This window comes from Scleropages formosus, chromosome 1 (assembly GCF_900964775.1).
Source record: "Scleropages formosus chromosome 1, fSclFor1.1, whole genome shotgun sequence".
Taxonomy (NCBI): Eukaryota; Metazoa; Chordata; class Actinopteri; order Osteoglossiformes; family Osteoglossidae; genus Scleropages; species Scleropages formosus.
Window position 1 is genome coordinate 48,833,243 of NC_041806.1, and position 16,254 is coordinate 48,849,496.

General features: G+C 44.9%; 2 protein-coding genes across 2 annotated transcripts in view; one reads left to right on the top strand and one right to left on the bottom strand.

The window, feature by feature from the left end:
* Nucleotides 1-4,209: 4,209 nt before the first annotated feature.
* On the bottom strand, nucleotides 4,210-13,597 carry ddx1 (DEAD (Asp-Glu-Ala-Asp) box helicase 1). The gene is made up of 26 exons (XM_018728481.2): nucleotides 13,519-13,597; nucleotides 13,340-13,391; nucleotides 12,522-12,585; nucleotides 12,399-12,428; nucleotides 12,099-12,195; nucleotides 11,935-11,982; nucleotides 11,438-11,521; nucleotides 11,091-11,174; nucleotides 10,918-10,994; nucleotides 10,740-10,812; nucleotides 10,519-10,595; nucleotides 10,319-10,433; nucleotides 10,083-10,221; nucleotides 9,719-9,779; nucleotides 9,066-9,164; nucleotides 8,888-8,977; nucleotides 7,841-8,029; nucleotides 7,420-7,471; nucleotides 6,873-7,019; nucleotides 6,431-6,522; nucleotides 6,270-6,342; nucleotides 5,404-5,476; nucleotides 5,281-5,323; nucleotides 5,070-5,165; nucleotides 4,829-4,949; nucleotides 4,210-4,664 (listed from the first exon to the last, which is right to left on the bottom strand). Exons 1-26 carry the CDS (start codon nucleotides 13,532-13,534, stop codon nucleotides 4,534-4,536), a joined length of 2,223 nt encoding a protein of 740 aa, XP_018583997.1. The 5' UTR covers nucleotides 13,535-13,597; the 3' UTR covers nucleotides 4,210-4,533.
* A 366-nt stretch (nucleotides 13,598-13,963) lies between these two features.
* The window catches only part of nbas (NBAS subunit of NRZ tethering complex), a 118,480-nt gene continuing 116,189 nt past the window's right edge, over nucleotides 13,964-16,254 (top strand). The window contains exons 1-4 of the mRNA XM_018730316.2: nucleotides 13,964-14,098; nucleotides 14,526-14,574; nucleotides 15,663-15,699; nucleotides 16,055-16,132. Coding sequence (XP_018585832.2) covers nucleotides 14,006-14,098; nucleotides 14,526-14,574; nucleotides 15,663-15,699; nucleotides 16,055-16,132 — 257 coding nt within the window. The 5' untranslated portion in view covers nucleotides 13,964-14,005. The remainder of the gene's footprint in view (nucleotides 14,099-14,525; nucleotides 14,575-15,662; nucleotides 15,700-16,054; nucleotides 16,133-16,254) is intronic.

Below are 16,254 nucleotides of genomic sequence, written 5' to 3' on the forward strand. Positions count from 1 at the left end.
TTCCAATTACAGAGTGAGAGATTCTGTGTGAAATTAACAGTTAGATTAAATGCTTCACATTTTTCACCGAGAGGCATCCTTTCAATGTCCAATTTGCTTTCAACGTTTCCGAAGCAAACGGGTTTTGGTTTCGGACCCGGGTTCGAATCCGGCTCATTTTGTTTGAAGTTCTCATCGTGTTCACGCGCATTTACCAGGTGCTCTGGTTTCCTCCCACAGTCCAGAGACACGCGTGTCGTGTGAACCGGCGACCTTAATTGTCTGTAGGTTGTGTGCGCGTGAGTGAACAAGTGTGTGTGATTGCCTGTGGCGGACTGGCACCCCCTCTGGGGCAAACCCTGCCCAGCACGCTCTGTTTCCAGGCTATACCCTGGATCTCCATGTCCCTGCATATGACAACCAGTCTTTAATGATGAAAGATAAAGATGAAAAATTTTAATAATGATGGAAAGATCCTTACGACGAGCAGCACGGCGGATAAGAAAAAGTGAAGCTCAAAGCACACGTGCTGCTTCAGTAGCATCATCACGAGGATGACGATGACAACGATGACCACGGTAAGATGAAGAGAAGCGAGAAAGGAGGTGTGCAGGAGGCCGCGGTAAAACAAAGTGAACGCCTGTCCTACACGCAGCTGCTCGCCGAGCACCCGCAGATTTGCGATCGCCGCCGTGTCCACAGTCAACGGTGCAAATCGCACCCCCGCCCTAGCGCTCAGCGCAGCACCGCAGCCCCTCGGTCGTCTTCTCCCTTTCACATACCTGTCAGCTGACATGTCCAGCCCAGCATGAGGGTGGGGATGGGAGGGGGGTGCTGCCTTCAGCTGGATTCCAGCACTGGTGTCTCCTTTCAGCCAGAGGGTGGTCCTTCCCACTGAGGGGGGCAGGTGTGCGCAGGTGACACGTGAACCTCGACACCTGCAGTCCTTTCAGAGACAGAGGGAGGACGTTTCACCAGGAACGTACTTGACGGCAGCACGAAGCCCAGTCCTGTCCTATCCGGATGGGCCGAAGGTGGAGGGGGGGGGGGGGTGAGTGTGTATGTGTCAGCAGGGGGTGTAGTGGTTTGAGAGTGTGTTGGAACTCAGAGGTCACAGGTCTGAATCCCACCTCTTGCTATAAGACGCTTGATGAAGGTATTTCTCCTTAATCAATACAGTAAAAATTACCCTGCTGTATTTACTGGTAGATAACTAGGTAGCTCTGGACAGAGGCATCAGCTGCTCTTCAGGAGAGCCTTGCTCTGCTGATCGTGTCCATCCATCCATCCATCCATCCATCCAGGTATTTGAGACCCATTAAGCCAAACTGCAAGATTCTCCCACTTTTAGTTGTACTTTCTCAGTTATATCCATCAAAAACATGAAAAAATGTTTAAAAATGTTACCTTGCAGTACAAAAGTCACCCACATTTCCAGGTCCTACCATTAGTTGGCAATAAAGTGCACTCAACAGTACAGAAGGGCCGAACCGCCTTAATTCAACCCACTTCCACGGTGTTTACAGTTCACATGTGGTGTTCCTGAGTGTCGGTGATCAATAACAAGATGACCCGTGCTGCACATGTTTATGTGATGAACTGGTCAACAATCGGCACTGAATAGGTGTCTGAAGGTGTCCAAAGGTTGTTGGTTCGATTCCTGCCTCTGGCTGTAGTGCCCTTAAGCAATTGCTCCAGTACTTTCACACGGCTGTGTGCCTGGGTACCTAGTTGTGACCCTGCGATGGATTGGTGTCCTGTCCAGGGTGTGCCCCCCCCCAGCCCCTTCCCCGCCCCTACCCTCACCCTTCTAGCCTTGCGCCCAATATCTCCGGGATAGGCTCCAACTTGCTGGGACCCCACTCTGGAAAAGCAGTTGTTGAAATTGGTTGTTGTAGTGTAACTAAAAGTTAATGATAATGCTAATGATGACTTTCATTATTAAAGTTTTTTCGTTATATTCAACTTTATTCAGAATTTTACAGAAAGTAACCTGCAAATAAACGGAGGGAGATCTGTATTATTGAGGCTTAGAAGTAAAAGTGGCTTTGGAGTTATGAACAAATCAAGTTACCAACAGACTTCTCATCCCACTTGTGTTCATAAGTGAAAGAGTCAGCGCGCTGCTCATGTCAGTCGTATCACGAATTTGAACTTTCTTTCAGGTCTGTATGGGACTCCAAGTGAACCTTTGCGGTCACACCCCGGCAACGGTCGTTTGTCCGACACGTGCGTCTCGGCGGATAAATATGGAGCCGTGCCCAGGAAAACAACAGATCCTGCAAGTTGAAGGAAGTCCTGCTTTACAATAGGTTACAGTGGTTGCAGTGAAAAGGGGCGCGAGGATCTGTTCAAACGCGCGACAGAACCGCGAGCCGCGGTAGGAAGGGGAAGGCCGTAGCCGGAACCCGAGACGCACCGTTAGATCCCGCAGAGATAAGGCCTTGTAAGAACAGCACGGCTGCGCCAACAATCCCCGTTCCTTCCTCATCTGCCCTCTGGCCCTGGGCCCCGGCGCGGAAAAGGAGAACTAGATGACAACGGAAAGTCGGGGCTCCTCGATTACAAACGGCACCGTGAGCCTCATCATTTGCTTAAAACGGACAAGTTACCTTCAACGTTCACCATGATCTCAGAAATATTAACAAAAAAAAAGCCCCTAACAGTTCACCTGAAGTGAAAACTCAAAGCGGAGCAGAGACACATGCAAAAGAGCGTGTTCTCCGAGGTGAGGAACGAACGGGTGGTCCTGCGCGGTGGCGGCTAACGGGTGTGACGAGGAGCGATTAAAGAGCCTTTTATGGGTTTTCCACACAGCCCCTTTAATAAGGGTAATTAGAACGCTCGGGACACCCTGCGGCTGGTGAGCGTCTGTTAACATCTGAGACACACACACACACACACACACACACCACACACACACACACACACACACAATGCAACAGCTCTTCCTGTTTCCCCTTTTCCCTCCAAAAATGTCTGAGAAATGCTGGATTTTGCTTTTTCTGTTTTTGGTTAATTTAGTTTTCTTAATGTACCTAACACTTTTCACCAAGGTGACTAACACTGGTAAGGTTGTATAATAACCTACTTACAATGACTCAGTGTTAAATAGTCTACAGCTGGGTATTTTTTACTACTTCAATTCAGGGTAAGTACCTTGACCATGGGTACTCTGCCAGGGACAAGTCTAACTGCTACACCAACTAAAACAGACTAGTTCTTCCCTGTAATTTAGTTATTGAACTTAATTTTGCAAAGGTGCAGCCGAAATTCAGACTCGCACACCGCACCTCAGAGGCCCAAGGTTTGGGGCTGTGGGACTTCTGTCCAACACTGTGACACAACAGTGACATCTAGAGACACTGAGGTGAAATTGCAGTACAACACACTCCAACAGTTCCAACTTAACTGCAAACATTTATTATGCATTCGCAAAGTTACACACGTTTTTCCATTTGTTTAACTTTTTATATTCACTTATTGTCAAAAACTTAGAGAACAAACATCAACTGCATTTTTGCATCTCTCCATTAGCTGACAGTACAGGGCAACCATGTGGGATAATGTGTAACAACTTGTTTCCCCACCGCTTACTGCTCGTCTCCTGTTTGTCAATATTGGTAATCTATGAAATCAGGAACACTGGACATGATTCAATGACAGTTGACATTTGGCACTAAACAGGAATTTCTGGACATGATGTATTTCTGTCATTTTAATTTTCATGTAGCTCAACGTTAACAGTAGGGCTGTGTCCTAGGGTCGATTTTGTTACAGCCACATCCAAGACTTTTACAGAACTTGGATTGAATAAACTGAGGGGCATCTGCATTGTTAAGGTTTTACAGTGAAACTGTTGCTGTTCACAAATCCAAACAAAATAGGCTTTTTGTGCTAATTGTTTGAGTTGAGGAGCCAATGGAATATTATTTGCCTCCTTCATCCTAGGTATTTCACGGTTAATCAAGTTTACATTGATTTACTCATTTACGTAACTGGTTAATTTATTATACCGATTCAGTGTGAGAACTCCGATCAAGGGCAGCAGGAGGAATGTCTGAACCCAGGCTCTTTAAAAGCAACGAGACCACTCTAACCGCTACGCCACCTGCTGCATCCTAATAGATATTACAAGTTGCATCCATTTTCCCCCTTCGATGAGCTGTATCATCCATGAAAGAAAGGCTCACTTCAGCAGAGGTAATAAAAATAAAAACTGAACAGCTGTATATTTATAACTGCATTTTTATTTCCAGATGCAACTTAAAGTTAACGCAAAACAAAACTATTCTTTGTCCTCAACTTAACAAAAACTGGATCCTTTCATGCTGATGCGACAGCCACTGAACACCAGGTGAATGTGGCCGTGTCAGACTAAATGCTGTCGTGCATCACTCTTATGACACGACTTTTTCAAACGACAAAATGTAGTGTGCAGCTTGGTAACTAGTGCACAAATTCCATTAGCAGACAGAGGGAATTGTTGATATTACGTGTGCACGGTAAAGTGCACTGCTGCATGGTCAAGGGGGGGAATGACGCCTCTCCTCTTCAGAAGGCCCTGAACAGCTGGTTGGGCAAGTAGCCCAAGTGCAGGAAGGAGGTCTGTGCCTCCTTCTCCAGGGAGGCCAGTTCCTGTACAGTGGGGGCCAACACATCCACGTGGCCCTTGTAGAGCCCACCTGCAAGGGGGGGGGGGAGAAACGTGTCAGTTCAGACACATCCCCGTGAGTCTCATCCCAAGGGTCTCCTCCTGAGCGCTTCATCTCTCAACAGTCCTTATGCGGTCATTCGTAAATAAACTATATGTGAGCAGTAAGTGTAGACGACATTAAGTCAAACTCACCCCCCGCTGCCCTTCTCTGGCCGTACGTCACCTTTCCGTCAAACTCATCCACGGGAACCTTCAGGTCGGGCTCACACTGCGTGATGGTGCACTTTAGGTGCTCCTCGATCTCAGACAGGAGCTGGAGATGGGGCAGGGGACAGTCTTGGAATACTGAAGCGAGACCATCAACCTTTCACTCCTTCAAGATGACACTTGTGTGTTGGTGCTCATCGGGGGGCCGTGCGGCGCTGCCACTCACCTCCTTCTCATTGTACCAAATAGTGCAGCCGCCATTCTCCTTGAGACGAGTATTGTAGCAGCCCCGTCCTCGGTTTGGACACACGTGGTACCATACCTGCATAAGCACACACATGCAGAGCTGAAGGTGACACACACTACCTCTACTATGCTGTCTGAGCATTAGAGAAAAGGGTGAACACTGAGCCCTGATCCTGCAGACAGCAGCTCACCTTCTCCTTCTCCATGGCTACCAGAGAAATGGCCAAACCCATCCTGAAAAACAGCACAGCCGTTTCAGAATAACACACCTGCGCTGCACATTTCAGGAACAAAAACCTCCGGGAGACTCTTACCTTTCAGCTCTACCAACTCGACCGATGCGATGGACGTAATTCTGCTTCTCATCCGGCAGAGTGACATTGACGACTAGAACGGAAAATTATTTATTCACTTATCTCACACTTTTCTCTAAGGTGACTTACAATGGGAGCTTCGAACACTAATGACTAATTTTAGTGCAATTATTACTAGTGCAGGCCTGTGCCTGTTCTCTGGTGGGTCTGGAGTTCGAGTTCTGCTTGGGGTGCCTTGTGATGGATGGGCTGGCGTCCTATCCCGGGTGTGTCTCCTCCCCCTCCAGCCCTATGCCGTGTTAGGCTCCGGCTCGCTGCGACCCCACTTGGGATAAGCAGTTTCAGTTAGTGTGTGTGTGTGTGTGTGTGTGTGTGTGTGTGTGTGTGTGTGAGAGAGAGAGAGAGAGAGAAAGCACTGATCAGTGTGTAAATCAAGATCATTTTATTTTTTGTCTTGTGTGGTCATTGTTAAAGGTGATTTATTTTATGTCTCATGACCATGTATTGATTATCTGGACATCTCTCATTGATATCCACACACACTGAGGATGACCTCTGGCCAAAACATCAATGTCCACATGTCAACATTTGCAGTGAGCACGTATTTCAATTTTCTTTTTTTTTTTTTTAAAAGCGTATTGGCTCAGGGTAGGCACCTTTATCAAGGGTACTATAGAAGGAGGTAGGATTCAAACCTGAGTCGTTTGAGTGCAAGGTGACAGCCTGAACCGCTACGCCACCAACTGGCCCTTGTACCTCTGTTAGACCCTCCTATAGGTGCCATTCGGTGAAGGGCTAATCCACGCGGCTCTTTTCCACATGTCACTTACTTACTGACCCAGGATGAGGAGAAGTGGCCGACTCACCGTAAGGGACACCGCGGATGTCGATCCCTCGTGCAGCAACATCAGTGCAGATGAGGAACTTCACCTCCTGCTTCTGTAAAGGTAAACAAACTGTTCAATAAGTCTTCACTGCAGAGAGAAAGTAAGATGTGGGCTCTGCTCTCGAACCCTGGACTGGTCACCTTGAAGCGCTCCAGATTGTACTTCCTTTCATTGGGCTTTCTGTCTCCATGAAGACAGACGCAGGAGAACTGGTGTCCTTTCCTGTCAGGCCCTGGAAGCGCATGGTTTCATCATCAAAGCTACGTGGGTAACATACTTGGGAGGGTAAGTCAAAAAGTATCCGCAATAATGTTTTCTATTCATTTTAAAAGAAGCTGAAACATTACTGCGGATACTTTGACTTGTCCTCGTACTGTATGTTAAGGGAACACTCATTCGTAACAGGGAGCAGAAGATCAAAAGACAGACAAACTTTCTAACCCAACTAAGTTTAATGAACACATGGAGCTGCTGAAGAGTCTCCAGTGTATGTGAAACCAAATTAATTCTGCAGCTGCTTCACAAACTCCAGTTAAAACGACGACCAGCTGGAACGGGGGGGCTTACAGAAGGTCTCCTCACCTCCACCCTGCTGGATGAAGTACTGTTCCATGTTGTCGCAGTCCAGCTTCGTTCTGCAGAATATGATGGCCTGGTCCATCTTGTGCTGCTTGACGGCCTTCACCGTATACTCACCCTTCAGGATCTTGATCGCTTCACTCCACATTTCTGCGAACAAATGAGTTCATGTTCATTAATGGGTTTGAATGTTGGCTTACAGCAGTGCCACAGGGAGAACATGAATGTCACCTTTTTTCATCCCTCAAGCAGCACCTATACTAGCGACATTCAAATAGCAAATACATGGATAGTCGTAACACATGGGTTTGGACTCATTTATGTAACTGGTCAGGAGAGAAGTAGCTCTAAAACAATGTGTTTGAGACCCTCCTTGAATGTGGAGGGATTCCGCAGTTCTGAGGGACAAAGGGATTCGTTCCACCACTGAGAACCAGTGAATTTAAAATTTTGCAATGCTGTGAATGAGGCCACCGAGTGGCCTGAGGTGAAGAAAAAAAGAAAAGAAACACCGCAAAAGATTGCAAACGGACTCAAATTGTTCACTAACCAGGTGTGTTGGTGCCGGGTCTGGTGTTGTCCTTGGCATGTACCTCGTCAGTCTGGAACATAAGACAACATGTCAGAGCAGCAAGTGTGGAAATGACCTGAGTACACCCCCTCCAACAATGTGACTTTTTAAACTGCAAAAAATACAAGGGTTCTGAGATCATCAGAAATCATAAACAAGCAACCTTGCAGTACCATTTCTGCTTGTACAACCTACTGCTGCAATTCACTGTTCAAAGGCGTCAAGTAAGTAAATTTATATTTTAAAGTAAATTAACATACTCATATCCTCCTCTCTTACAAAAAAAACTTGTAAGAGGCTGGAAATCTGTATTTCGGTTAGCGATACATCACACGAGAGCACCACGCTTCCTGCTCACGAGCGGCCGATCCCCGCGGAAGCAGAGGATGAAGGCAGGTACCTGGATGTGGTTGTGACCCAGCCGCTCCCATAAGCGATCTGTCTTGGGGTTGATGGGAACCACCACGTGGTGCACAGTCTCGGGAACCGAGTCCTCACCCTTCAAATCCACCCAAGTGGGGAAGTGCATGATCTTCTCTGACAGTTTTTTCACATCGAAGGAGTGCAGAGTGGCAGAGCACACGATCACCTGGCGAGAGAGTAGAGATACTGTACATTACTGTCAAATGCTTGTATTCACATCTTTACCTTCTATGTAAGAGAAACTGTACGCTGACTCTTCAACTTATGAAGAAAATCTAGACGAGTTCATTCATAACTTGTTTTGTTTGTAACGCTCAAATTAGTTTTAACACCAAGGAACAGTTCATAAAAGCTTAACAGTTCCAGCATCTGTAGGTTTCTTTAAAGGATAGGTGGTGTAAAAACTCAGGTAAAGCTATAATAAATAAACATATTAAAGTTGGGGTTTTATCTAAAACAGAAAAATACAACAAACCACAAACTGAAATTTGCTGCACATTGTTGATTGATTCATAGCATAAAAATGTGCAACGTTTCTCATGTTGTCACTAATCAACACTCAAGAACTCTATATACAGGCTGTCAACACTATAGAAGCAAGTTGAATTAAGACGGTCCCATGTTCTTATTCTGTTTGCTCTCTACCACCATCCATCACCTACTTGTGTAAACAACTTGTTCTAGCTCCAGCACAGCAATAAATGTTATAAAACAGAATTTAAGAGTTATATTTCAGTGGAATTTCCTTCCCTTAACTAGAAAAGTTATCTTCGCAAATTCATAACTTCAGTGTAACTGAAAGACCCAGTGTACAGTTTGCCTATTTCTAGAGCTGGAAGAGCAATATGTTAAGCAACAGTTCCAACAGACCTAAGTGTTCAAGTAAAAGTCTAATGACCAAACACCTAGGCAAGGTCCTACTCTTGTGCTAAAGGTGGGTCTCACACGGGACACTTCAGTCATTACACCTCCAGCTTCTTAACCGTTATTAGTGACAGGTGAGAAACGAGTGGCAAGTCTTCACCTGCAGTCTTTTCCCATCAGATGTAACCTGTGGAATCTGGTTGTAGATTCTCATGATAAAGTCCAAGTACCCAGCAGTGAGCAGTCCATCCTGGAGACACACGAGGACATCACACCAGTGAACGAGCTTTCTGGACAGAGCAGGCAGGGCTGTGCGTGACACGAGCAGATTTACTCACACACTCATCCAGCACCAGGAAGCGCACTTGGGACAGGTTCAGCTTCCCTGTCGAGATGAGGTCATCCAGGCGGCCCGGCGTCCCCACCACGATGTCAACCTGAAGGAATGGAGAGGTACAATTTAGTTGGGATCAGGCTCTACCTGCTGGAACCTTCAGTGTACTCAACATAACTGATGGTGATGTGCTAGAGCTCAAAGGGAACTGCAAGTGTGTGCCACTGAACACGGCTGATGTTTCTATCATTAACACCTGACCGCTCATAATGTGAGGAGCTGGAGTATTTGGACTTCTTGAAACATTTCCCAATTTGTACTTTCTTCACACAGCTACTTACACAGACTTTGCAGCACCCCATCTTTAGTTTCTGAGCTGGCAGTAAACAGCACCCGGAGAGAACAGAAGTGTGGGACCGCCTTAACACAACCCACTTCTGCAGTGGGTATGTTTTGTGTCTAGTGCTTCTTCACTCGTCAATAACTTTGAAGTTCTGAACAAAACAATTTATGGAGGAACTTCCCATCACAACTGTCCTTGGAAAGTGAGAAGTCAGTGTACAGGCTGATGATCAGAATAACCCCCTCGCCCCCTCCCGAAAAAAAAAAAAACCCAGCATCTGCTCCAATAAAGTGATGAGTCAGTCAGCTACGTACCCCCTGCTCCAGAATGGACAGCTGCTCCTTCGCAGCCATTCCTCCGATCACAAGAAGACTCCTGAAAGACATTGACACTGCAATAGATCTTCACCTGAACATGACAGTGTTACTGTAAGAAGACCACACTACACAGCTCCCATGAAAATCACCACAAACCAAACATTTATTAATTTCAGTCATTATCCCAATTTAGAGGCCTTGTTTGTAACTTTGAACACAATGTTACTTTTAAAACAATGTATGAACAAAACATATATACTTTCAATATGTCTTTAAGAATGCACTGAAAACATGGTAACAATGGTCATGCAGCAAAGCTCCCAGGTTGCCGTGGGCAACCATCTCCCTCACCACTCCTCACCTCACTTTGGGACTCTCCACATATTTCTTGCACTGGTTCACGTGATTCAGGGTTTGTTCGGCCAGTTCCTTTGAGGGCTCAATGATGAGGGCTTTTGGGGCGTTGGGCTGGTTCTTCACCTGGCTCACCTGGGCACTGCCTGCACCGGAGGGCCCAAAGAGAAAATACATTCACCTTCATGCAGAAGTGGCACCACAAATCATCGTTTACACATACAGAGTGAAAATATACACTACCTGTCTTGTTGGACTTGGCAACATGTGCCTCTATAGCCTGATCCAGCGTAGTAAAACCCTCTTTGGGGGCATTTTTGAAACTCTCGCCACCAAAGTTGAACTTCAGCTCAGCATTCTTAGAGATGTGAGAAAGGAAAGAAAAGGAGACACAATGTCAAAAATTCCAAACAACAAAAAAAGACGTGTTTTATTAAATTTACCTTCAGGACACAAGCAGCAAAGAACGGCTGGTTCCTCAGATGCTGTGGAATCTCAAAGGCCAAACCCAAGTCCTTCCCTACAAAGAGAACCATTTGCTAAATAAGGCAGTGGTGATGAAATTAAAGTATAACCATTAACCTTTTCTTTGAAAAAAACATTATGCATTAGAAATGCAATGAAAGATTTTTTAAAAAAAAAAAAAAAAAAAAAAGGCACCTACCATTTTTAGAAAATGACACATGTCCTCTGTCCAGGTCTAGGTAACACCCAATGGTGTCATGCATGGTAAATTCCTGCAGGAATAAATAAAATGAATAAACAAAACTATGCATGCATATATCACTGCTGATAGTTGCAGTTGATCAAATGTCATCAGCTGTTTCACCGAAGCACCTCACCTCTCCATAGCTGTCAAACTGTTTGTTATGAGATTTTTTCCCAGTTCCTCCAAACCCATACCCATATTTGTCAGTACCTGGTAAAGACAGTAAAGAACAGAGACTAAAGAAAGTAAGAAACTTAAAAAAACATGCTACGATTTCCTTCCTAACTGTCATTCTGATGAACTTGCCTAAGTCCAGGGAGGCTTGCTCAGTGGACCAGCCGATCCGACACAGACCCTGGTCGTGACAGGTCACTTCGTAGTAGTACTTTCCTGAAGGGAGGGGGCAAAATAAAGCAGAGTGGTGAAGGACCTGGCTTGGGGTTCAAATGCCAGGAGGGCACTGCCACAGTACCCAGGACCAAACTGCATAACCAGAAATCCTTCAGTAAATAGAAACATTGAGCTGATGCCCCAGAGTTCTGGGTGAATAGTCACTAGTGTGAACTGCAGGTTTTAGGAGAAGCCATGGAGGTCCAGCAGCCTTCGCAGGATGCTGAAGGTGCCTGATGCGTCGGAAACAGTCATAGACTCACCTTTAGTAACAGCCCTTGTTGAACGGCACCCGTGCCACTCCTTGAACTCGCGGCTCTGGCAGCACATGCCATCGGAGCCAATCGCTGTGGAGGAGAAGTGACAGATATAAATATTCTATTTTAACTGAGTGCAGGGCAGCTGGAAGAGGTGAAGAATGCAATCTAATGTAACGTGATGTGGTCGCCCACAGGACGTTTGCAATCTGAACATTTTGTGCTTATGATGAGATGGTCGATCTATAACCGGTATGTTGCAGGTTCACATTTTAAGTGACTCGATATAATCACAACTTTGAGAAATTCTAAAACCTGAAGTGGAAAAATATTACAAACTAAACTATGCGAGTAAATCAGATTAGTTATAACGTGTTACTTGTACAGTATTTTAACATCCTGAGGAAAAGTACAGCGGTGTATCATTACAGGGGACCAGATGATTTTTGTAAAATAATCTAAATAAGACTGATGTTCAACATCTCATTTGTTGATATACTCACCAAAAGCTGAGCTTCTGTCATAAGGATTCATCTGCCATTTGGTGAACACTGAAAGCGGAAAGGAAATATGGCATCATCGGGCTCGGAGTCCTGGATCACATCAGGCTGTGAAACTGCGCGCCTGGGTTCATTTATCACAGAACACTGACGGTGTCTCCACGTACCAGTGCCTCCTGCTTTCACTGCCGTTCTTCCCTTCCTGCCTTCCTGTTGGTCCTTCATAGTCTCGTACACAATCTGAATCACGGGAATGCTGAAGGCCTTAAAAATAAAGTAAAATGACATGTTAAATATTACAATAAGAGCTCTTCCTCTTCACAGGGTGCATAAGGTACAGGAATATTTAGGAATCTAAACTGACAGAAGAACATTTTTAGTGACATCTTGTAAAAGGTGTTAAAAAAAAAAAAAAAAAAGTCAAATCGTAATCATTAGCGCCCCTGGCAGCGAGTACTCGCACTCACCCCAGTTTTACCGCTGCCGGTCTCCGCAGCCTACAGACACAAACATCACAACAGCAGTTAATGTGTGTTCATGTAAAAATACAAGGTTACTTCAAGGTGAGTTTCGGGACATGTGAAACTCACCATGAGCACATCCCCGCCGCCCAGGATGAGTGGCACGGACTCTGCCTGGATGTCAGTGGGCAGCCTGTAAGGAGCAGGGGGCCACACATCATCACAATCATAAACTTTTCACACAGGCTTAAGGAGAGGGATGATGATGTTGTTGTTATTATTATTATTACTACAAGTAATATGACTCGGGGGCATGGCGGCGCAGTGGGTTGGACCAGGTCTTCCTCTCCAGTGGGTCTGGGGTTCGAGTCCCGCTTGGGGTACCTTGAGACGGACTGGCATCCCATCCTGGGTATGCCCCTTCCCCCTCCAGCCTTACGCCTTATATTCCCAGGTTAGGCTCCGGCTCCCCGTAACCCCGAATGGGACAAGCGGTTCAGGCAATGCGTGTGTGTGTGTGTGTGTGTGTGTGTGTGTGTGTGTAATATGACTCAAGCACTACAGCTTTATTAAAAAAACATGCAACCCTTTAGAGCAGTAGAAATATAAGTAGTACTTGCTACCTACTGTAACCCTCACCTTTGAGATGAATTATGTTGGTATGGTTAAGAAAATTTGCATTTTCTCACTGGTTATGTCTACACATTGTGACTTAGTTCTCATAAAACAGACAAGAAGACATGAACAAATAAGACAGACAGGCCTGGCCAGGCCTGTGTCTGTCTTATTTGTTCATGTCTTCTTGCAGAATAAAGGCTGAGGAACTCCATTCTGTGTCAGTGAGTGTAAATAATTGGCAGCATATTTTTCTATGTCTATCCACATAATATGTGTACATAGCTGTACAATCATGTGGCTATACTAGGACCCAGTGTGTCGCGACTCACAGCCAGTCCATCTCCTCCACCGCCCGTGCGATCTCGGGCATGACGCCCAGCTCTGCAAGGGGACACAAAAAGACAGCCTTTCGCTTTACAGCCACCAAACACATCATCGCGCATCAAACTCGCACACGGTCCCTGCGAAAAGAGCCACACACGTCGAGTTCAACAGTAAAATAACTCACCACCGAAGGCTGCCATGATTACCCCGCGTCAAAACACCGACCGGAAGCAACGCAGGCAAGTTTTCACCCCAGTGCAACGCTTAAAAGGGTTCGCCTAAAACGCAGGCTCCCTTTCTTGCGTTCCATTGGAAATGTGGTCGTTTATTAGCCTGTAAATTATTTAAGTAAGATGGGTAAAAGTTGACTATACGTATCATTTAACCTTATTGGACAGGCTCTAGTATTTCATTCATGTGCGAGTCGGCAAATGTTTAGACACTGAGCTCAAGTCGTCTCCCATTGGCGTTGGTAAAATTAGCCAAGCTCTTTTGTTGCTCACGAGACGCCGTCGCAAGCTGTCTGGTTATGTTTGTCCATCACGCGGCGCCGTAACGAGCTGATTGGTTGTTTCTGTACCTTGATAGGCCCTTAGTCGAACTAACAGGTAATTTGTGTTCCTCGCGAGCCGCCGTCGCCTCGCGCTTCCCTATTCACTGTCGATGTGGACATGGCGGTTGACGGGCTTAGTGATTCTGACGAGGAGAATATTTTGTATGATTTATTAATAAACACAGAATGGCCGCCGGAGACGGACACGCAGGTTTGCTCCTCAGGGGGGTGGGCTCCTATTTCTGGTGGTTTGTCATGGTTTTAGGATGAATTGGCGGAGTTTTTCCATGTCATCATGATGTTGTGGTCAGTGAGTGAGTGAGTGAGTGTGTGAGAGAACACTGAGGTAAAAAAATGTCATTCAAACTCCCCCAAAGAAAGAGCAGAAACCTTATGATTGTAGTTAACTATATATATGCTGAATAGTTTTCAAATTGTCATGACTCATTCCTAAAAATGTCACTTGCCAAGACAGGCCACACACACAGCCTGTGCTGTGACACACACTCTCTCTCTCTCTCTCTCTCTCTCTCTCTCTCTCTCCAGACCAGTCAATGAAATAATCAGTAATGTAATTTGTTGTTAATTTTAAGTTTTTGTTAAAACTATCAGTGAAAGGTTATTTTTGTTTCTTTCAGCTGAGAGGGAAGGAACAGAGCTCGTCTTTGGTGGCAAAGGCACTGACTGGTGAGAGTTTTGTAATGACAACGTTGAATTGAATAATCAGCAGTTCTTAATTTTCATGACTGTTTTAATGAACAGCTGTGCAGTAGATGCCCTGTAGTCATTTCTGATCACTCAGAGTAAATGATACAGGACCGTACTGCATTTGTGTCATTATTCCATTAGAAACTTTAGAAGTATATTATTCACAGAGAAAAGTGCACAAGCACAAGGTTCCAGCAGCGTACGTCGTACAAGATGTGGTGACAGAGGGCACTGGAATCGTATGGGAACGAACACGTATCCCATTAAGCAAGCACATATATTTTGAAAAAGGGGCAGATGGCTGATTACTACACAGTACCACAGAAATGTTCCGTTGGTCATTATTTAGCAATTTGCATGATTCATATGCAGGAATATAAACTAACAGCAGAAGAACATTAATCTTTTTTGTTTATCTGACACTTTTCTCCAAAGTGACATGCAGTGGTGAGCTGCTTACAATAATTTACCGATTTATACAGCTGGGTAATTTTTACTGTATCAGCTCAGGGTTAGTACCTTCATCAAGAGTCCTTCTGTGGGAGAGGGATGCAAGCCAGGAGTGTTGTAAGGCGATTCCTCTTAACACTGCGCCACCTACCATGAGTTAAATACACTGCTGTATAAATGTGTTAACAGCTCTAAGTAGTTTAGTGTACCAAACTGTTGTAAACTGCCTTGGGCAAAGGTGTCAGATAAATAAGCAGTAATAAAAGCACATTGCTGCCTTGTGATAGACCCTGTGGAGAAGTGGTGTAACCATTAAGTACAAAATGAATGACACAAACAGATGAAGACTTGTGATATTTCACCTTTGCTGGTTTGCATATGAACTGTGATGTTGTGCAGGAAGCACACAGTTTAGTTGTTATAAATGGTATTATGATAAAGATTAACCAGTAATAACCCAATGGCATCGTGGGCTTTTAACTACCGATAATCACTCTACAGCAAATCAGGAGTTAGGACTTTTGTATATATTTAAAAAGGTTCATTTAAAAGTACCCTGTTGGTCTAATGATGACACTCATTTGATTTGTATTAATAGAATGTTTTTACTCTTGTAGGGCCATTTAGGTTTATTCTTCACTACTTTTGGTACAGGTGAGTAAAGGCTCAGTGTAAATGAACCGTTTGAATCGCTGTAGCTGGAAGCACAATTTCAGGGGAACCTTTGAAGGCCACATACTTAGTTTTATCGTGTTTTGCATAAATTAGTGGTTTTATGTCTATAGGAATCTAATATGTCATGTTCAAGTCCAGCTGCAAAAAACATCCTGTTGATCTAAATCTTAGCCATGCTGACTGTAATTGATAATTTTGTTGATAGACTCATTACTGCTGTTAGTGTGGGACTTGAGGAAGGCTCACTTGTCCTTTTTGTTGTCCGTATGTGGTTTTTTTGAATTGTTCATTCTTGATGTTTTGCATCTAATTGATAAATGTCACTGCTGCACAGTCCTTCCAGTTCCTCCCTGCCCTCGGGACTCGTTCGACTTGTCAGTAAACAAATTAACTGGCAGCTAGTGCTTGCAAGGTAATTGGCAGAATTATTATTCATGATCTAATTGTGTGCTTAAAACTCAAAGGAATTTACTTTTAATTTAGTATTGATTCTCAGTTTTGCATTGTTTTCCAACCTTGAACTTATCGAGCATG